The sequence below is a fragment of the Tarenaya hassleriana genome, unplaced genomic scaffold (genome assembly GCF_000463585.1).
Source record: "Tarenaya hassleriana unplaced genomic scaffold, ASM46358v1 Cleome4, whole genome shotgun sequence".
Taxonomy (NCBI): domain Eukaryota; kingdom Viridiplantae; phylum Streptophyta; class Magnoliopsida; order Brassicales; family Cleomaceae; genus Tarenaya; species Tarenaya hassleriana.
This window is the reverse complement of record NW_010966881.1, coordinates 5806820-5828323: the sequence shown is the minus strand read 5'-3', so window position 1 is coordinate 5828323 and position 21504 is coordinate 5806820. Positions and strand designations below refer to the sequence as shown.

At 37.6% G+C, this 21504-nt stretch overlaps 3 protein-coding genes and 1 long non-coding RNA gene across 10 annotated transcripts; 3 read left to right on the top strand and 1 right to left on the bottom strand.

Annotated features, from left to right (window-relative positions):
- Positions 1-4493: 4493 nt before the first annotated feature.
- Positions 4494-6305, top strand: LOC104824301. 3 transcript variants are annotated; one of them, XR_773425.2, is made up of 4 exons: positions 4494-4580; positions 5144-5473; positions 5649-5765; positions 6066-6305. It is a non-coding gene; the product is annotated as an uncharacterized LOC104824301 (long non-coding RNA). The 3 variants fall into 3 exon arrangements; XR_773424.2 differs by having other exon boundaries at positions 6061-6305; XR_773426.2 differs by having other exon boundaries at positions 5601-5765; positions 6061-6305.
- A 602-nt stretch (positions 6306-6907) lies between these two features.
- On the top strand, positions 6908-9124 carry LOC104824299 (eukaryotic translation initiation factor 6-2-like). The gene is made up of 8 exons (XM_010556333.1): positions 6908-6976; positions 7286-7330; positions 7425-7521; positions 7620-7705; positions 7802-7846; positions 8101-8231; positions 8474-8584; positions 8690-9124. Exons 2-8 carry the CDS (start codon positions 7321-7323, stop codon positions 8945-8947), a joined length of 738 nt encoding a protein of 245 aa, XP_010554635.1. The 5' UTR covers positions 6908-6976; positions 7286-7320; the 3' UTR covers positions 8948-9124.
- A 175-nt stretch (positions 9125-9299) lies between these two features.
- On the top strand, positions 9300-12637 carry LOC104824300 (folylpolyglutamate synthase). Of its 4 annotated transcripts, none has more exons than XM_010556337.1 (16): positions 9300-9586; positions 9700-9833; positions 9939-10004; positions 10100-10209; positions 10298-10358; positions 10435-10518; positions 10626-10682; positions 10785-10845; positions 10964-11010; positions 11094-11171; positions 11264-11437; positions 11515-11778; positions 11848-11926; positions 11999-12133; positions 12219-12373; positions 12481-12637. In XM_010556337.1, exons 1-16 carry the CDS (start codon positions 9574-9576, stop codon positions 12538-12540), a joined length of 1578 nt encoding a protein of 525 aa, XP_010554639.1. In that variant the 5' UTR covers positions 9300-9573; the 3' UTR covers positions 12541-12637. The 4 variants fall into 4 exon arrangements, with proteins under 4 accessions (XP_010554639.1, XP_010554638.1, XP_010554637.1 ...); XM_010556336.1 differs by having other exon boundaries at positions 12216-12373; XM_010556335.1 differs by having other exon boundaries at positions 12216-12637.
- Positions 12638-12672: 35 nt separating this feature from the next.
- Positions 12673-16712, bottom strand: LOC104824297 (protein DA1-related 2-like). Of its 2 annotated transcripts, none has more exons than XM_010556331.2 (12): positions 16233-16712; positions 15720-15925; positions 15106-15226; positions 14882-14984; positions 14656-14776; positions 14471-14554; positions 14245-14364; positions 13941-14153; positions 13793-13855; positions 13583-13698; positions 13229-13287; positions 12673-13146 (listed from the first exon to the last, which is right to left on the bottom strand). In XM_010556331.2, the coding sequence occupies exons 1-12, from the start codon at positions 16294-16296 to the stop codon at positions 12824-12826; spliced, it is 1593 nt and encodes a 530-aa protein (XP_010554633.1). In that variant the 5' UTR covers positions 16297-16712; the 3' UTR covers positions 12673-12823. The 2 variants fall into 2 exon arrangements, with proteins under 2 accessions (XP_010554633.1, XP_010554634.1); XM_010556332.2 differs by having other exon boundaries at positions 15106-15196; positions 16233-16711.
- Positions 16713-21504: the final 4792 nt, after the last annotated feature.

The window sequence follows — 21504 nt, the reverse complement described above, 5'->3', positions numbered from 1 at the left end:
AAGCGTGTTATGCTATCTATTTATTTAGTGATTATGTAAAATTCTCCATATTAAATCATTTCTAATCAATTTTATAAATTTAAAATTTTATAATTTCAAGATTATTAGAGGGTTTATCAGTTTCGCCGATATAGAGATAAAAAAAGGCTTTTAGTTGTCTTGAATGATAATTAGAACTGTTCATTTTTTGGGACTTGATAATCACAAGTTTAAGTTGACCAAATTTATTACGCATATGGACGTTTCAGATAATGATTTTTTAGATACAAAAACAGACATCGCTTGCTTCAAAAAAATTCATTATATTAATCTGCCGAAAAAATACTATAATATATAACATTAATAAAATCATATCACGTAAAAGATGTAGTAAGTTCATTTGTTAAATGGGTGTTACAAGTATTTTTTTTAATGCAAAAAAAACATATATTAATTCATGACACTAATAAAGTTATATTACGTAAAACATATAAGCAGATCATTGGTAGGTCGTTGCACCTGTTTTCGTAATACCGTTTATTCAAAGAACTACAAACGCTTGTTGAATATATATATTTCTTTAACATACATGATAATATTCTATACTCTTCCCCGTATATTTGTTTCTATTAGAAATGGGCCATATATATTTTTTTAAAATTAGTGGCCAAACAACGACACACATGTTTTAATGTTTACATTATGGTCGTCAAATTTAACCGTCAATATGTCGAATGAGACTATATGATCTGGTATGCCTCGAGATAATAAAAATGGTCTGGTCGATATAAGTTATATATGGTGTTTGGTTTTTAAAATAAAATAAAAAAGTGAATTTAATAAAAAAAATAAGTAAAGAGACATAAATGCACGTGGTTTGATGCGATTTCAGATGTCTGAATCTGATTGCTTATGGGAACTCGTCAGTATTACGTGCATGTTCTCCTCCTTGGCATTCGTTTCCACTAACCCTCTAATCTTTTTTTTTTTACTTTTCTTTTATTCAATTCATTCAATGACAAAAATATTTAAAATAAAATATAAAACATTATTTAACAATAAATCCAAAATAAAAATGTAATTTAAAATATCGTAATTTTTAAATTATAACAAATACTAGTTTACTAAATAAAATTATATATATTTTTAGTAAAAAGCATGAATTAACTAATAAATACAATAGTTTTTGGATGTTTGTATTAAAATGGAGATTTATTTTAAGATGTCGATCGTTTATGTTATACATAATATCCATTAAATTGAAAGTTTCGTCTGTTGTTTTCCTTTCGAGTAATTAATTTTTATGGTTTACAAATAATCGAATATGCGATTTTATGGATAAGAACGGGACTTAACCGTATTAGTGCGAGCTATTTTTCGTAACATTTTGGGGGGTAAAACTCCTAACATTTTTTTACCTTTTTTTTTTTGTTTAGATTTTTTAGCATGAACGAATCGGAACAAAATGGTAACCAATTAAAATAAAATCTTCAGAAAATCAAAGAAATATATGATTTAATAAGGTAATATCGTAAAGTTTTACGGAATATGAGTTTATTGAATTGAAAGGTTTCAGTATATTTAGTCAAAATTAACATTCAAATGTATAGAATACAATATTTTAGAGCTATAAATTAGAACAAATTTAGACACAATCTTTTTAATAAACTCAGTCAATCGATAGAAAATTCTTTCGTTAAATTTAAATAACCGTCGCTAATTTTTGTTATCACTGTCTGGAGAAATTTATCAACATTAATGCTTATATTTTTTGGTCAGTCACAACTATATCATAGAAACCATAAAAACTGGAACTGACAATTATATCTTAAATTCTTGACCACACAGTGAAGGTAAACATTTATTAAATTGATTATGGCACTAATATAGAATAAAAATGTAAGTATCTATGAAAAAAAATCTGAGAGACATTATTACAAATTATGACATATATTTCCAATTAGGATAGACACGGGATTTTTCCTATTTTGTTTGATTATTTTCGTATTTAAATATTTATATATAGTTTTATATAATATGTATTTTGTAAAATATTTACCAACAGATCATTTATTTTAAATATAAAATAGATTCTCCTCCATTTAAGTTTCAAATGGTTTTACATCTAAAAATATCACGTTCAAGTCTCCAAAGCATATTCTTCGGGGTGGGAATATATTAAAAAAGCTCTGATATAAAGGTTTTTTATTTTTTTTGTTAAAAGGTTATAAAAGTTTGTTAGATCGTCGTACATCATCATCATCATCATTCATATTATTATTATTATTATTTTGGTAATTATTATTGTTATTATTATTATTGTTGTTATTGTTACTGTTATTATTATATCGTTACATATAGAACATTATTATACCATAATGTGAACTTTATCATTGAGTGAGCTTCGGCGGGAGATCCTCCGGTGAACTAACGAAGTTATGACATTATATTATACAGACCTACCCACATAGAAAGGAATCCGGAGGGGACTAGAAAGCTAATTTATATAATATGCAGGAAACAAATAATTAGTAAGATCATTAGGCATGCACTTGCATCTTGTATAAAGGTTGATTAAAATCCAATTATTTTAATTTGTAAACAATAAATCAGATGACTATTTTACATATGATTTTATTTTGTCGTTTTAGTCTATTTATCAATTTTTAACACATGTATAAATAAAAATCATAAGGCATTACCAAAAAATAAATCGTAAGATATATACTTAATTCGGACGATTATGACATGATTTGATCCATAGGTGTTAGAGTTTGATATATACTTAATTTATACAAGTACCTTTGATCTGTAATTAAGTGATTATAAAACGACTTATTTAAAATTTGCAATATATATATATATATATATACACACACACATACATACGAAAACTTTTGAAAACCATCGAAAGCATTTTCACCATTTTCCACGAATCAATTATTGGAGCCAATCGAGCGATTTCCGAATATTAGAAAATATATTATTTACCGGTGGATATAATAATAAGATGGAGTGCACATATTGCAATTGCTCACATTTTTTCGCCCGACATCATAGAGTATGTATTGATGGATGTACACTTACATTCTTTCAATTGGATCGTCTTCATCGATTATTTAAGATATGTCCAATCAAATGAGGTCACGAGCATCCGGCTGATTTTTCTAAAAGTCGGGATGCTGTTGTCGTCACGTTCATGAACCATATTCACATTTTTTTATTAATTGTTTCTTTGACCTAAATTAATCTCCTTTTTTTCCATGGTGATAGTGAAGGTTTTCAAATCTCTGTATATAATATTAGAATTTAATATATTTTTTTGTATGAAAATATTAGAATTTAATATTAGGGACGTAAAAAAAGCTTCCGAGGAGTAAAGACCGTGAATGCATGTGCAGGGAAGAATCTCTCTCTCTCTCTCTCTCTCTCTCTCTCTCTCTCTCTCTCTCTCTCTCTCTCTCGTATGCCAAATCAGGCAACCGGACAAAAAGGTGCAATCTTTGTCACCATGGAGTTTTTTTTTTATGTGGTGATTTGAAATTTTGAAGCCGATAAACGGGCAAAAAAAATTTGGGAGTCGCATATGATATGATTTAATAAATTGTTTATTTTTTTAATATTGATAACAACGTTATCTGTTACAATAATTGACAGATCCAAGGAGATCCAAGGACAACGACAATTAAACTACAGAGAAACTAATCTCATGATATATATATATATAATATAATTCGTATTAAACTATATAAATTCGTGTTTACGTACTATAATAGCATTCTCTTTTTTTTTTCCATCTTTTATCGCGGATTCATTTCTTGCCCGTGCTAGACTCTTCTCCATTCATATAATGTGACGTTAGGATGTTTAGTTCTGCTTTTACATGGTCGGTAAGGGCTTTCTCTTTGTACCGTCGGATAATGTCAGGAAACAAACCACTTAAATCTCGACAAGTCTTACCAAAATATGGAATTTTCTCCCGTAAAAGGACAAAAACAGTAACCATGCAGGCATTGCGTGGTCTATATTTTTTTTAATTGATTCGGGTTGGTACAATTTTAGTTTTTATTAAGAAAAATATTTATTTTCTTAATTTATTGATTTTCAAATTGGTTTCGATCTGATTTCAAGATATTTAATTTTCTAAACACAATCATTCACAGATTTTGGATTATTTGATTCCGTATCGAATTTTCAATTTTTCGATCCGATTCGATCAGAGAAACCGAGTCACTATTTTTTCATCCCGTCATCGTGGAAGTAAACGTAAAAGATAAAGAGAGAGGAGAGGGATCCACGCGCGTTTTTAGAGAGTGGATACACGCGCCTCAGATAAATTAAAGAAATGGGCCCAATGATGATGTTAATTTGGGCCTACAACTGCTGACCCGACCCTACCTGGCGAGGCCTGTCCTCGAGAAGCCCTCCTGGTTTCCTCGTTCCACCATCCCGCCTGAAAAGGCTTCAATTAAGCCCTAGACTGTAACCGGAGACTCTTCGTTGTTCGTTCCTACTAATCACGCTCGCCGGAGAAAATGGATTGGAGGGAAATCGACGGCGTCTTTCCTCCTCAGCCAAACTACAGTAGCAAAGCCTTCCAGGTCCGTCTTAGATGCTTTTAGTGCGTGTCTAGCGATGTCAGGGTGTTTGGTTTTGCCGCTTTCGTTGTTGTCTGAAGTCGTTGGTTTGGTTGTCGTGGTCTCTTTCATCCTAGGTTTTGTATTTCTCGTTAAACTTGGATTTTTTGGTTGTCGTTGTTACCACTTCTGATTCCTTGTCTGATTATCTGCGAGCTTTACATAGAAAATGTTTCAGTAATAGCATTTGCGATAGCGATGAAACGTATGAAATCACTGTAACTGGAGAGTAAGCGACCACTTCCGGTAAGGTACCATCCCTGAAGCATAGAATATATTTGAAGAAGATCAAATGACACTGAGAAACTGAGACATGTTGAATGCCACCAACTTGCTATTGATTCTCATTGTCCTGATCATATTCCTTGTAAAAAAAATTCAAGTTGATGGCAATCAAGTTGGTTAGCTAATTACGTAGTATGGATGCACAACTTAAAACATCTAGTGATGAGTCTTATGACCGTCAAACTGAGTTGTCAGAATTAGTTTTTCCTCTTGCATGACATGTTGCTTCATATTTATGGCAGCTCTTACGGTTTTGCTTTGGGCTGGTGGTGATGGTGGATCAGCGATGGCTTCAACTTGGGGAAGTTGTCGCAGCTGTTTGTGCTGAAATGTTGTCAACGATATGCCTGATGATCCAGACAGCTGGAGTTGGACAGAATGGATGGAGGTACTGTCACTGACACTGAGTTAGTCCTGCTGCCTTTGTAGCCAGAGGAACTTGGTTGATCGAATCATTGAGCTACCATGGAACCCGGATGTGGAAAAGTATCTTCATGGATGCGTATTAGATTGTGCAACTGATGATCCTTCACCAGCTGCAGGAAGTCTGTTGGTCGAACTTTCATCTTCAGGTGAGTATTCCATCCTGATGCTCAACTCAAGTATCTCCCCTCCCCTTAGAAAGTAAAATATGAGAACTAGTTTGTCTAAAAGCGTCTCCTTGTATTGGTTGGGATCTTCAATTTTGTGGCTACACAGATCTTTTGGCCTTTGACTGGGAGTTCCTGGTGTTGGTTATTGCTGCAGTGTTTTCGTCGCTCTTAGAAAATGGAGGAGGCTTTTGTACTTTTAAGTAGAGTCACTGAAGAAGTTATGTCAAGATCAAGAATGAGATTCCGGATTCACCGGAGAGAAGAGTGAGTTGTAAGTATTCCAATACACTGACTAAATATTCTCTGTCTTGTTTTGTTGTATTTCCCTGGACACTGTGATCTCATAAAAGTGGAAACAGGAAGCTCAGGATAACGGATTTTCTGTTTAGAAATAAAATATTTTAAAAAATGCTTCTTCTCTGTTGGTGACTTGAAACAGGGCAAAGCCAATGAGGTTTACTCCCTGTAGATTCAACAACAGCAAGTTAGATCTGGACAAGTTCCAGAGATAGAAAAGTTGCATATGAAACCCTGATGGGTCTGATGCTCCACTGACTGATATTTAGTGCAGGAAAAGGACAGAAGAGTAAAAGACAGATAGCTTCACAGACAATGGTGCCAGAGAGAGAGAGAGCAGTAGCAGTGTTGCTGTAAGGAAGGAGATGGAACAGTGGCTAAAAAAACATTTCATGTTAAAGAAATGGTTTTTGAGATTGAGCATTAAAAAATAATGGTTCTTAGGGTTACGTCTATATATTGCTGATAAAATTATGTTCGAGGTACATTTGGGTTATGGTTTCATATTAAATATATCAGCATATGTTAATTGTTGTTATGATATGTCGTAAAACTAAATAATACCTACAGGAAAAAAAACATATATAAATTAAGATTGAGCATTTAAAAGTGTTCAAGTTCAAGACAAAAAAAAGAGGCAACTTCCCTTGCAAATTGGATTTTCTTAAATTGTAGAAATGTCATATTTATCCCCTCATTTTTTATTATTTCTTCTCCTCCCATACCGAAGCCCAAATAACTCACTTGGCTCGCAGCTATTTCACCGTAAACCACCGAAAAAAAAAATATTTTTTTTCAATTTTAATTCACTTTTCGGTTGAAAAAGTTCGAAATACCCTTTTCGTTTTATTTTTTGCGATTTTATTACGACTAACATATGACAGATGATTTTTTTGCCATCTTTTTTAGAATCAATTGTAACTATATTTAGAATTAATTATGAAGTCGTAATAACGAAGTTGTTTTCGAACGGATAAATATTTATCCGTATATTCATTAAGAGTAATTTCGACTTTTCAAAGAAAAAAAAATGTGTTATGTTTTTGGTGGTGTACACGATGCGAGCAAATGGGTCATTTAAGTCATTTTCCCAAACCGAAGAGAAGTCATATTTATCATTCTCTTCATCCGCTCTCATCTTTCTTCTCTCTTGTTCTGTTGTCGCCCAGCCGCCGCCGCCTTCTGGTAAGCCTCTCTTCTCATCTCTCTCTCGCTCCGCCGCTGTTCTGGTAAGCGTCTCTTCCTCATCTCTCTCTTTGGGAAATTAGGGTTTCACCATAATACGGTTCGGCGGCCATTTTCTCCTCCTCTAGGTTTCTTGGTTTCAATCTTGAAGTTTGGCTCTTTCTCTCTGTGCTGCTTTGGTTACAGATTAATCTGTGTAGGGTTGTGAATTTCAAAAGAGACGATATCTTGGTTCATGGTGCTGGTTTCAATCTCCGCCTCTACCGTTTTCGATCGTCTTCTAATGACTTCGATGTGTCTTATATGCAGGCCTTTGTTATTGCCTTTCTGGGTTTGTTTTAATCATGGCGACTCGTAAGTTCCCAACGGAATTTGTTTATACTGTGTCGCCTTCCTTCTTGGGTGTTCTGTTTTTGTGTTCAGACAAATGGGTTTGATCATGTTGCAGGTCTCCAGTTTGAAAACAACTGTGAAATTGGTGTCTTTTCCAAACTCACCAATGCTTATTGCTTGGTCGCAATAGGAGGCTCCGAAAACTTCTACAGGTATGTATGTATGTTCTCTTGTAATTGTCGTAGTTTCAGCTTTGATTTTGTATCTCACTCATCTTAAATGATTTGTGTTTTCTTCTCTTTGATTGTAGTGCTTTTGAGACGGAACTGGCAGATGTTATCCCTGTTGTTAAGACATCAATTGGTGGAACACGAATTATTGGGCGTCTTTGCGCTGGTGCACTTCCATGATACCTTATGTCTGTCTTATAATGTTCTGAAAACGATCCATTTGATTAATGGAATTGCTCGTGTTCTCTTTGTACTTTTGTAGGAAATAAAAAGGGGCTTCTCGTCCCGCATACCACTACCGACCAAGGTAATATATGTAATTCTTGTTGAGTAGCTTTGATGCAGCTTCGTATTTAGTGGAGCTTATGTTTATTGAACTTTTTGAAAATTAGCTCGCATGTTGCTTCTGATTCATCATGCTTTCTGTGCAAATTATGATCATTTTACGTTTGTTAATGTGGATGAAGATGGCTTATCTGTTTTTTTCTTCTCCTTTTCAATTCTCCTTCTGTATTATCTGTTGCATCTGCCGATGATTTGCCTTTTCTTTTAACGATATAGAGCTTCAGCACCTGAGGAACAGTCTGCCTGATCAAGTTGTTGTTCAGCGAATTGAGGAACGACTATCTGCTCTTGGAAATTGCATTGCCTGCAATGATCATGTCGCACTTGCGCACACTGATCTTGACAGGGTAAATTTTTTATATATAAATCTCTAATGTCTTCATTCAAATATTCTCTGTCTTGTTTTGTTGTATTACCATTTGCTACTTGTCAAGAAACGGTGGAAGACTAAACGGATTGTTGTACAAAAGTTCTTCAGGGAAAATACCATGAATGTTTTACCGCCTTATCTTTGACTGAGAATCATCATAAGCTACTTGTGGTGTTGTGCAAATCTGGATGAATGGTGCATTGATTTTCCCGCTGGCAGGAAACTGAAGAGATAATAGCTGATGTTCTTGGAGTAGAAGTTTTCCGGCAGACAATCGCGGGCAACATTCTTGTTGGCAGCTACTGTGTCTTCTCCAATAGAGGTGGACTGGTAAGAAAACTGATTTTAATACCTGCTCCAGAGCATCAAAACCAACGAAAATACACCCTTTTCGGATCTCGGATTCTAGAATCTGACAACAATTTTGTGGAACAGGTTCATCCTCACACCTCAGTGGAAGACCTGGATGAACTCTCTACCCTTCTTCAGGTCCCTCTGGTTGCAGGGACTGTGAACCGTGGCAGCGAAGTGATAGCAGCGGGTATGACGGTGAATGACTGGACCGCCTTTTGCGGGTCAGACACAACGGCCACTGAACTCTCTGTCATTGACAGTATCTTCAAGCTGAGGGAGGCTCAGCCCAGCTCTATCGTCGACGAGATGAGGAAATCTTTGATCGACACTTATGTCTGAGTTTTGCTTTTCGTTCGGACACTCCCTGGTCTTGAGGATTCATGGTTATTACATATACCCAAGTGCCAATGTTTGAAAAGCCGCCATTTTTCGTAAGTTCTGTATTGTCTTGAGTAACCTCTCTGCTTCTGTTGCAAGAATTGGCTCTTTTGTGTGGTTTTGCTGAATATTTTCCTAGATGCCCAGAATCTGATCTATGGGAGTGATGATTATTTTCGATCAAGAAAAAGTCTGCACCTTTATTGTTTTATCTGGGTCCACGTGTGAATTTTCTGGTTCATGTGTTTCTCAGAGTACAAAAAAAAAAAACAGAAAAAAAAACAAGGAGATAAGGTGCTAGAACCTAGATATGGTTAACGGTTTTGTTCGGTACGTCTTCGAATTTTGTCATATCCCGCATATATATATGAGCATATGGGTGTGTATGTATATAAAGGCTCACCCTTTTTGCGCTCAGACAGTTTTTGAGAAGGAACTGAAGTTGGTCCTTTCATTTCCAATCCCAAATCCATTCCTCATCTCTTTCTTCCGAGACGCAGCACACACAGACATACATACACAAACACACAGTTACACACGTATATCATCTACGAGACCTTTCCCCTTCTGAATTTGTCTTCTGTCCCATGGAGGGTCATGGTAATTTTCCTTGTTTCTCTTTCGTATTCGCCTGTTTTCTTCCTTAATCTGTGGTTTCTTATTGTTGCGCTAACATGTTTTCTTTTTCTGTTTGTTTCCGGGGAAAATATCAGGCGAGGAGGGATTGTCTTCTGCTCGTTGTTACCAAGACGCATTGGATGCATTGTCGTCCCTAATCTCAAAACGCAGCCGCGCTGACAAGAACAACCAATTTGACCGGTTCGATTTCCTCTGCAATTATCTCAAGGTTCGATTCACAACTTCTTGATCGATCCAAACACCAAAGTCTTGAACTTTCTGTTCTGTTTCATCGACCCGGAATCTTCCTATCTGTTTAAATACGAATCTGTAGATATTAGAGCTTGAAGACGCAATCTCAGAGATGAAAATCATCCATGTTGCTGGGACTAAAGGAAAGGTACTAACTAATGGCTCATCTCCTCTCTGTTCTTTCCAGTGAAAGATCCATCATAATAATAATATGACGTTTTCTCTCTGTTTATGGGACTGAAGGGTTCTACCTGCATCTTCACAGAATCTATTCTTCGAAACTGCGGTTATCAAACGGGGCTATTCACTTCTCCTCACCTCATTGATGTTCGAGAAAGATTCCGTCTTAACGGGTAAACTTCTGAAAACATACATCGGTTTACCGGGTTTTTTTTTCGCCAAGAAAGAAAGCTTAGAGCTTTTAGTTTGTTCTTGTTTCAGAACCGAGATAAGCCAGGAGAAATTTCTTGACTACTTCTGGTGGTGCTACCTTAAAATCAAGGTGTGTTTTTTTTTCTCCTGATATATCCCTCTTGTTTTCATGCTATTACTGATATACCGAATTGTTTGAGTTGCAGGAGAAAACTGGCGACGAGATTCCGATGCCTTCTTATTTCCATTTTATGGCATTACTCGCTTTCAAGATTTTCTCGGCGGAAGAGGTTTGAACATTTTTCATCATGAACAATCAACAATGTCTGGTTCTCCTCACCAGTTTCTCCAAACATAACTTGTTTAGCTTGTCCTATGTCGTTACGGTTCCATGCAGGTAGATGTTGTGATACTTGAGGTCGGGTTAGGCGGGAGATTTGACGCGACTAACATTGTACGATAGCTCTATCCGTATAACTGGTTACGATTATGTATACCCGTTTGGTTTTCGAGATTAATCTCTAACAAAAACAACATGAATGGATCATGTTAATAGGTCCGGAAACCTGTTGTATGTGGTGTTACTTCTCTTGGGTATGATCACATGGAGATTCTTGGTTAGTCTTTATCCCTTCTTCTGTTCTAGAAAGCCCTTGGTCACAACTTGCCGTTTCATGCGAAAAACATAAGTATTATGTTTGAAAAGTTTGTCTCTTTATCACCCTGCCATGACAGGAAACTCGCTCGCTGAAATCGCTGCAGAGAAAGCTGGCATTTTTAAGGTGACCTGCAACTTCTTGAACTTTTTGCATATAAAAGTTTTCGTATAATTCAAGATTTTTAGGTTCAGTTTCTTCCTTTGCAGCCCGGAGTTCCAGCCTTTACAGTGTCTCAACCCGATGAAGCCATGCGTGCGCTCGAAGAGAAAGCTTCGGAATTGAATGTAAGGCCTCGCACATTTGAATACATACCGATAAACCGGATCCAGATACATATATACAGATAGATGCTGAACTGAAATTTCAGGAATAACAGGTACATCTTCAAGTTGTAAAACCGTTGGATACGAGCTTATTGAATGGCCAGACGCTAGGGCTTGAAGGGGAACACCAATATATAAATGCCGGTCTTGCTGTTTCACTATGCTCAACATGGCTTACGAAAACTGGTAATGATCTCGTCTGGGAGAAGATTCGCTTAAATCAGACGGTGAGTTCACGCAAAATTAGCTTCACTCATAGGGGTATGTTTCTGTTTCTTGATCACAACCATGTTCTTGGAGACAGGATTCACTGCCCGAACAGTTCATCTCCGGGTTGAAGACAGCTTGTTTCAGTGGTCGGGCTCAGATCGTGCGTGATGCAGAAAACCCAGAAAACGTGGTGTTTTTCTTGGATGGAGCTCATAGTCCTGAAAGCATGGAGGCTTGTGCTACGTGGTTTTCTCGTGCTGTGGAGAAAGAGACCTCGAAACATCGTAACAATGGTGGTTCTTCAGTATCCTCCATTGTCAGACAGAACCAAGAGATGACACTGCAACGGTCTGAACAGGTGAGAAGAGTAGGAATGTATCTGAAACCTATGTTTTCAGTATCGTAACCCTGTATATGTTTTGTTCAGATACTGTTGTTCAACTGTATGTCTGTACGCGATCCGGAGCTGCTTCTTCCACGGCTAAGAAGCACGTGCACTAATCACGGTGAGTCCAGAAGTTTGCTTGGTTAACAATTAACACGAGATTTCATGAACAAGTTTCTTGATTTCAATGCAGGAATTCATTTCAGCAAAGCTTTGTTCGTGCCAAACATGTCAGTGTACAACCAGGTCGGACCATCTCCAAACGATACACATCCCGATTTAACATGGCAGTTCACTCTTCAGAGAGTCTGGGAAAGCCTGGCTCGAGGTAAAAACAAATCCCCGAAAACCCGATAATCTTTCGCTGATTTCCCGTCAAGAAACTCGTAACACGAGGCACTTCGGATCAGGAGATTCCAAAGGCAGAGACTGCGTTTTGAAAGAACGTAAGGACGAGACGGGGACAAGATTCAGAAACCGCGGAAACAGCACCGTCTTCTCATCGATCCCGTCGGCTGTCAAATGGATCCGGGACAGAGCTCAACGGAGCAGAACTGTTCAATTTCAGGTTAAAGATTTTGCTGTTCCGAGTTTTAAGTGTTCAGACAAATGCCCATTACAGGATCTTGTTTGATGTTTCTCGTACTCTGATTTTGTGTTTTGATGAGGTTTCAGGTTCTGGTGACGGGTTCACTGCACTTGGTGGGCGATCTCTTGAGAATGATCAAGAAATAAAAGTTGGATTTCATTACATTTTTTTTTCTTCTTCCACCAAGGTAGGATCTTCCACTTCAAACCACCCATTAATGTTTTTTTAAATCCATTTCTTCCATTAATTGGATCATTAAATCTCAACACAATTAACGGTAAACGAGCACCCCAAACCCCAAACCCTCCTAATTAAAATTCCAAGAGGAGAAAGAAGCTGGTTGGAGCTTCTGGTTCAGAGTTAAAAGAATGCATAGTACAACACAAATGATACAAGCACGACAGATCCGTACATGCATGGAAGCCTCTGTCACAAAGGGAAGGTTCCGGTAAGACGGATATGGTCTAGGGTTCGACGCAAACCGTACTTAGATACAGCAGAGTTGGCGGCTCTGAAACCTCCTCCGTAGGCAGGAGAGACGTCATGAACTATCTGATACTTAAAGAACTCCCCCAGTTTCTTCTCCATGTTGGATTTCCCCCCAGCTTTCTTGCACGAAGATGAAAATGAAGATGATGACGTGGAAGGCAAGTTCCTTGAAGAAGGGTCCGAGATAACTTCGGACTCAAGCCACATGTAGGAAAGCACTTGGCAGATACCTTCCTCTACCTCGGGATTAAGGTTTCTATAACCTGGTTTGGAAGAAATCATGGTATAATTAGGGTTACTTTCCCGTCAAGCAAAGGATCTAGCTAGGGTTTCGAGCAAGTATACCTTTCAGACGTAGCCAGCCATGCATCAGTTCATGAGCCAGTATAGCTCCCGTTAGTAACCTTTATCCACCAAAAGATTTTTTTAAGTACAAAGAGTAATTAGTTCATCAAACTCATTGTTTTGAGGCTATATTCTATACATATATATATATATATATCACTATCCCATATCTCCATGCAATCTCTATATATAATCTTTATCTCTCTCTATAATTTCTCTTTCCTTATTTTAAAATCTTTTGTGTGTGTGTGTGTGTATTTAAGTACTTGTATATTCTCTCTGTCTAAGATTAATTTTCGATAATAATTTTATACAACTTAATTTCTTGAATAAATCTATTAGACGCTATTATACCTTGGGAGGCCGTAAAGAACAAGAATTGCGGTGACTTCACACTTGCGTGTGAGCTTCTGAGGCTGTGTCCTCATTCCAACAAGACGGTGGCCTCCAAGCCTCGGCCTTCTAAGAACCTATGAACCGAAACCGATCGAGCAACATAATTAGTACGATAAAAAAAACTCAAAGCATGCAAAGCATGTACATGTGCGTGGTCGATTCACTTACACTGCTGACTGTCTGCTCTTCAGAAAGGCATAAACCTCGAGTCTCGGGCATATGATGGTATCCCTGTGAAAAACAAGAAACTCTCACTCCGTATATATACGGATGATCACACCTCCTCGAAACTGGTATTAAACAGAGATATACTCACATTCTTCTCGCCGACTATAGCTTCATTGAGGGCTTCTCTTTGAACAAGAAGCATAGGGATCTGCTGATCAAGCTTCATGTTCATTCCTTCGTAATAGTCTCTAATGGCGTGGTAGAGTGGTTGGCAATCCCCAGTGTCCATTATCGCAGTCTCCATGCACTCCAGACACAAACTCCTCCCATCTTCTAAGGTGTAGTATTTCACTTCACGTGACTTCCAAAACCATAGAGAAACACATATTCCTTTTTAACCATAACAAAGTTTGAAAATTTTCATGTGGGTATATATATAATACTTGTTATACCTCCAAACGTTCACAGCTGCAGCATCGGGCCGTGTTATCGTATTCATGAGAAGGGCAATACTTTTGGTTCCAAAAGGGGTGACACCGATACTCTATCAATCCAGCATCATTGGTCGGAATCTGAAAATACAACGAGAAGTTAATATATACACACACACACACGTACGCTGAAATCACGATTAGGAAGATCCAAGTTCATGATCCAGAAGTGGGAGTGAAAGCTTACAAATTGGTGGCAGACTTCACATTTGGGGTGCGTCATCTCTTTCAGACAGAGCTTGTGATAGGGTTTCTTCCCTGACAGAGAGAACTTGGATCGAAAGAGGGAAAAAAAAAACAGAACCTCAGTCATACATACAATAACACAACTCAAGAATTATATATGATATGTGTGTGTGTGTGTAAAAGCACCTCATGCTCGGTGATGGGGTAACCACAAGAATGGCAACGAAAACATTCTGGATGAAAGAATGTTCCCATGCAACCCAGATAGTTTCCATGGCCGATATCGCCATGACATCCTCCGCATATTCTGCTCATACAAATTGCTTAGTCCTCCCAACAATTCATGGAAAGAAACCAATCAAGAATATACATATATATATATGTGTGTGTATATATATTCGTAACTGTTTACCTATGTCTTTGTCTATATTGATGTGAAGATTCATAAGGTGGAACGAACGAAGGATTCAAGCCCCCACGAAATGGTCTTGGGAAATCTTGGTCGTGACCATATCCTATGATTAGGTGGAAAAAAAAACTATGAAGATGTTAGTTAGCGAATGTGAATTGAATATTGTTGGATTTAAAAGAAAAATAAATATAGAATGAAAATTTATATAAAAAAAAAAGTAAGACCATGTGGTCGCTTCATTATGTCATCTTCTAGAGAAAGAGGAAATGAGCGGTCGAGTTCTTCTTTGTCTCGCGCAGCTCTGGACCGACCATCCTGATTGATTGAACATCCAAACGTTGGAGACTGAATCATCGTTTCCAATTCATTTATTAATTTAAAACTGTAAAATACAGACTATTTTTTTTTTTTAAAAAAAAAAGCATTTTGATTTTGATTTTGATTGTATTTTATTATTTTCCCCTATGCAACAAATCGATTTTATGACTAAAAACACGTTAAGTAACGAAACAAGCAACACATTTTTTTTCTTTGCAAGTGTTTTTTTGGTGATACAAGAAGAAACATACAATTTTTTATTATTTTTCTTCAATTTTTATTATAATATGATAAGTTTTAGTTTGGTTAGAAAACGAGAGAATCATAAAATTGGTAAAGGGATATATAGTAAAATGTACAATTATTCTCGAAACTAATATCTAAGGGACAGATATTCTGATGTAAAGGAATGGGTTTTTTTTTTTTATTATTTCCAACAGAAGAAAAAAAAATATCTAAGCCATATCATCAACATTCTATTCTTGAAGTAATAAATGTTCTTTAAAATTAATGAAATTACCAAAGACCGAGGAGGGAGACGAAAGACCATGTTCTCGTCCTCCTGAAACTGGGGGAGATGGTTGTCGGACTCTCTGGCTCTTACTCCTCCTCCATGGCATGATGATGATGATGAGCCACTGCCCTTGAATATCTTACTTAGCCATTTCATCAACCTCCATTTCTTCTCTCTGTATATAGATGATGACGACGACGACCCAACATCCCCTGCTTTTTCATCATCCATATTATATACATGTATGTATGTATCTCCTTGATTATTCACATAGAATTCCTCGCAATATCCAAAGCTACATATAATTACATATATAGGTTCATCATCCATTACTTATACTGCTGACGTTAAACTACGGTTTCACCAAGAAACCTTTGTTTTATAGATTTGGACACAAACATATAAACCCTAATTAAAAACAATACATAGATAACTTGTTTTGCAAGTAACCATGGGTCACATAAACTCGAGTCATGCATGGAAGGATGAATCAGGACAAGAATATGAAAGTATACGCACCGAAGATACAAGGGTTGGAGATATGGTTGATACGATCGCCATTGCCGGAAGAAGAAGAATCCATGAAAATCAACAAGACCCGCTCTTATATATCCCGCAAGACGAAAACGACGGCCAGAGAGAGAGAAAGAGAGAAGAGCAAAAGTCGTAAAATTCTTCGCGAAAGAGAGAGAGAGAGAGAGAGAGAGAGAGAGAGAGAGAGAGAGAGAGAAGGAGAAGGAAGAGAAGAAGCTATAGGCATCGTTTAAAAAGAACATAAATTGAAGAAGTAGGCATCGAGAAGAAGAGAAGGAATCTCGCAGAAGCGATCAAGAAAAAGTCACAGAAGAGAGAGAGAGAGAGAGAGAGAGAGAGAGAGAGAGAGAGATGCTTAGCTTGAGAAAGGAAAGAAACAGATGAAACAGCTGTTTGCAGACGACGAAACCCAGAAACAAAAAAAAAAGGAAGAAAATAAAAGAAAACAAAGGAGAGAATATTTGCTGAGACGGAGAATCCTTCAAGGAACGGTGTGGGGAGGAGAGGGAATATATCACTTAGCGTTTAAAGCTCTCATTTTTTTTAATTACATTATTTAAAATGGATTTATTAACAATAATACCATTTCATTAAAATAAAATTCCTGCAGAAAAGTTGAAAGTTGGAAAAAAAAAATCTTTTTTTTGTTGTCCCCGTAAATTACGAGAGTGCCATTTCTTGATCTTGTTTTTCCATTCATATCAATTTGGTTTTATTTATGATTTTTGTTAGGTATATAAAGTGGATTTGTGTCGTGCATGTGAACGTTGGATTCTTCGCCATACAAATATTAATATGTTAATGTACTATCGACGTGTGTGGATTCGTTAGATTATATCAAATTAATATTTCTTAATATATATATATATATATATAGATTCGTGTTTTACGGAATTTAATCTCCTAATTTTTACATTGGATCTTTACATTATATGTTTTGAAACGTTTGTTAGTGTTAATATTTCCATCATAAAATTACGTCATTCGGCCACCAAAACAAAACTATATCATTCCTTATTTATACGTTTGTTTAAAATAACGTTCCATAAAAATAAATGAAAAAAAGACACGAGACGAGTTGTTGAAAACCGTAAAAATGTAGACATTCAAATATAATAATTTTAAAATATGTAATTACTTTTAAAAAAATTTGTTTTGATTCTATCGGATATATAGGGTAGGGTAAAGGGAATATAATTTTGCATAGGTCAAAATATAACTCGTTTTTCATATAAAATAAAAGAAATGTGATACAAAATTATATAAAAGAAAGAATTACTAATAATTAGTAATGCATATGTATATGCCTCGCGGCATTTTTTTTTTAAATTTAGAAAGTAGACAATTTTTTTTTGTTAACAAGAGCAACGCAAAAAGCTTTGTGAAAACAAAGTTTTAATCTTTAGTGCGTGTAACCATCGGTTAAATGCGATAAAGATGCGCTTTATAGCTTATGGTTTTCCTACTTTATACCATTACGGCTTTTACATCAAGCTTAACTTTTACAGAGCCAACGAACTTTATATACGAAATTATATATGTACATTATACATTAGAATATTTTGTATTTTAACTATTTTTTATTTAACTTTTTGTTTTGTAAAAAATAAATTCACAAGAATATTTATCGATCTTTTTTATTCTGATTGAATTCCAATATTCAAACTATTTCCATTTAGTTTCCATAATAAGTATTTTATTTTTTAAACAGTTTACTTTTATTATTTTTATATTCGATTGATTGGTCTTATATAGGGGTGTCAATCGATCCGATCCGATCTGAATCCACACTCGACCCGAAGATTTCAGATTCGGGTTCGGGTCGACCCGATTTTTTTTGAGTCTATGTAGTTAATCCGAAATCTGGCCCTAAATATTCCGGACTCGGGTCGGGCAGAAGCGGGACGAGCCGGTCTACATAAATCCTTTTGTAAATATTATTTTTTTTCTTTTTTTAAAAAAATATTAGATTTTCGGGTCGATCTGACTCGAACCTGAAATCCGATTCGAACCCGACTCGAAAGCTCGATTTTTTTCGGATCGAAAAACTCATACCCGAAATCCGCTAATTTTCGGACTGAATCAGACCGAGCTTCGGATCTCAGAACCAAAATTGACGGCCCTAGTTTTATATCATAATCCTAAATATCCTCATAACTAAAAGATGCGAGTGGTGACGAGGCAACAGAGATGAAGGCTTTACGGGGAATCGAACAGCCAAATTGTACAGTGCAAAAGCAAACCCTAAAAAATAATGATATTCACATCTCAAAGACTCAAACTCAATATTAGTTCGCTTCATCAGTTTATGTACTCTAAAATCATTACTTGTTAACCATGGTTAGCTGCAATCTAACCATGATAATCTTCCATCAACTATGGTTAACAAATATAGTCCAATAACATAGGACTACCCGCTAAAAATAGATTCAACTATTTAGAATTCCATTATTCAATGCGAATCCACACCCGAATTAGAACGAAACCGTAAAACCCAATTATTTTGATGAAATTTTGTCAATGACATAAGTTGAATTAAATCGAACCCAACTATTCAACCCTTAAATGTTTTGAATATAGATATGATTAGTGTTGGTTATAACTTATAACTGAATTAACTGTTTGTTAATTAGGTTATAGTTATGTCACATTATGGAAAATGTAGGCCTAATATAAATTAACGGTCACACACCAATTTAGACGCCGCCGTTTGTGTGACTCCCCAAGACGACATCGTTTTGTTTTATGCTTCCAAAGGTTTCTCCTGATCTTTTTTCACGCGTCTTCTGATGTCGTTACCGTCTCCGTTACCGTTACGTTACCGTCTCCGACACATCTTTCCGGTTTCTTTATTTTTCCCTTTTAATTTAAAATAAAATCAAAGGCCTTTGCACATAATTGTAGAGTATTTCGACCTCGATCCCTCACCGATCTCTCCGATTCTCTCAAGAACAGAAAGAAAAACGAGACAGCGGAATAACGAGTTCAGTATCGAGCTCTAACACTCGATACCTACGTCTCGGGAAGAGGAACAGCGTTTGCTAGGGTTACACAAAGAGAGCTGCCGGAGATCGACCGGAAAATCGACCCCGAACACCGGAGAACACAAGTTCGCCGACCTAGAGAGAGAAACCACCAAAAAACCGAAAAACGCAGAAGTCTGAGACTCAAACAAACATTAGGGTTTCATTTACCCTAAAGAACCAAATGACCGAATTGCCCCTCCGCGTTTTGGAACCCTCTGACCGAACCCGAAGCTTTGAAACCTTCTTCTTCGCTCAGAGTATTTGCTGAAGACTCAACAAATCTCCACCTTCTTCTGCAAAACCTGCAAAGAAAAGAAAACACGAAGGAAAACAAACCACGCCAACCCTAGCAGGCTCATTCCCGTAACTTCCATGTAACTCCCCCTCTAAGCATGGTTCAAGGCGTATTGAACCTACCCTTCTAAAGGAGTCCTTACCGAGCGTGTCATAAACACGTCTCAGCGTGACACGACGCACCTAACCTACCCAAGCGAGTGTCCCCCGACATCTCCGCTTCCGAAGGCTACCTAAGACCTAGACTGGTATGACTCCCTAGACCGTCTAAGTGACCCCCTCCGGTGAAGTCTATACCTCACCAATGGCCCCTCGAGGGTCACGCCCCGACATCTACCCGTCCCCCGAGTCTACCCCGACTGCCCCGAGACTAACCTTGAGTCATACTAACACACCTAACTCTTGATCCCCGTAAAGATCAAGCGACCTATGACCTCTACCCCGGACCCCTACCTACCGACTAAGGTTCTCCACGGGTTTTACCCCGTGAAGACCCCCTAGTCGACCTATAGAAACTCTACCGAAGGCTCGGAACACGTGCAAGCACGTGCTCCACCTCGAGAGGAAACGCCCCTAGCGCTACTACCCTCACCGACTCTACCCGGTGACCCGGCATTCCCTCGCTCGCCTCTTCCCCTGAGCTTCCTACCCGAGGTAACTCCACCTAGACGTGGAGACCTCACCTCCGAACCTCCACCCGAGGAGTAGTCGGAGCATACTAGAAGTACCTCCGAATCATACTCCTGAACCGAGGCTACTACCCCCTTACCCTCGGTCTCCTCCTTCGCCCTCCGGGACCTACACTCCTTCTTATAATGTCCCTTCTTGCCGCAATACCAACACTCCACCTGGTCTTTGGCCTTCTTCTTCCCGCCACCCGATTTCTCGGGTTTGCCCTTGACCACTAATCCTTCCCCCGTACCCCGAGTGGTTTAGGTCAATCTAGGACCGGTTTAGGACAATAGAGTCCGGTTTAGGTCAATTTAGATTGGGATTGGGCCGGTTTAGGTCTGATTAGGGTCTGATTTGTCCAAATAGGGCTGGGTTTGTCCGGTTTAGGGTCTGTATCGATTAGAACAGGTCTAGATTGGTCGGTTTAGGGTCAGGATTGTCTGATTAGGACTTAGATTGGTCGGTTTTAGGTCTGATTGGTTCGATTGGGTTAGATAGAGTCCGATTCTTAGGGCATTCTGTCTGGTATAGGGTATTTAGGATCTGTATAGGTCGATCTATCCTAGGTAAAGGCAGATTAGATCTGCGGTAGACTTTGGTTACCTGTCTTCAGTCATAGAGTCCGGTAATTCTGTCCGGTTAGGCCTGAATAGGAGGATTTGGCTGAACTAGGTGAGTGAGAAGTCGGTATTAGGGTTAAAATCAATAGGTACAGGTCTGTTAGGGTTGATTTTAGGCGAGATTAGGTCTGATCAGATTTAATTAGGTCGGTTTAGACTTAGTTTAGATCTGATTAGGTTAATTCAAGTCTGATCAGGGGTAGGTAAGTCAATATTGGGTTGATTTAGGTCTGATTAGGACTTAGGGAGACAGAATAGACTCGGTTTTAGGGCTGATCTAGGTTGGTTAGGTCAGTGTTAGCCTTGGGGTAGGTCTGATTAGACGTAATCAGGTCCTAGGTAGGCAGGTTTAGAGTATATTAGGTCTGATAGGTTGAAAAATACCTAGGTTTTAGGTCCTCTTAGGATCGGTCTTGCTCCTTAGGTCTGGTTTAGGAGCTCCTAGGGTCGGGTTAGTCATTCCCAGCCCGACCCTAGGAGCTCCTAAACCAGACCTAAGGAGCAAGACCGATCCTAAGAGGACCTAAAACCTAGGTATTTTTCAACCTATCAGACCTAATAGACTCTAAACCTGCCTACCTAAGACCTGATTACGTCTAATCAGACCTACCCCAAGGCTAACACTGACCTAACCAACCTAGATCA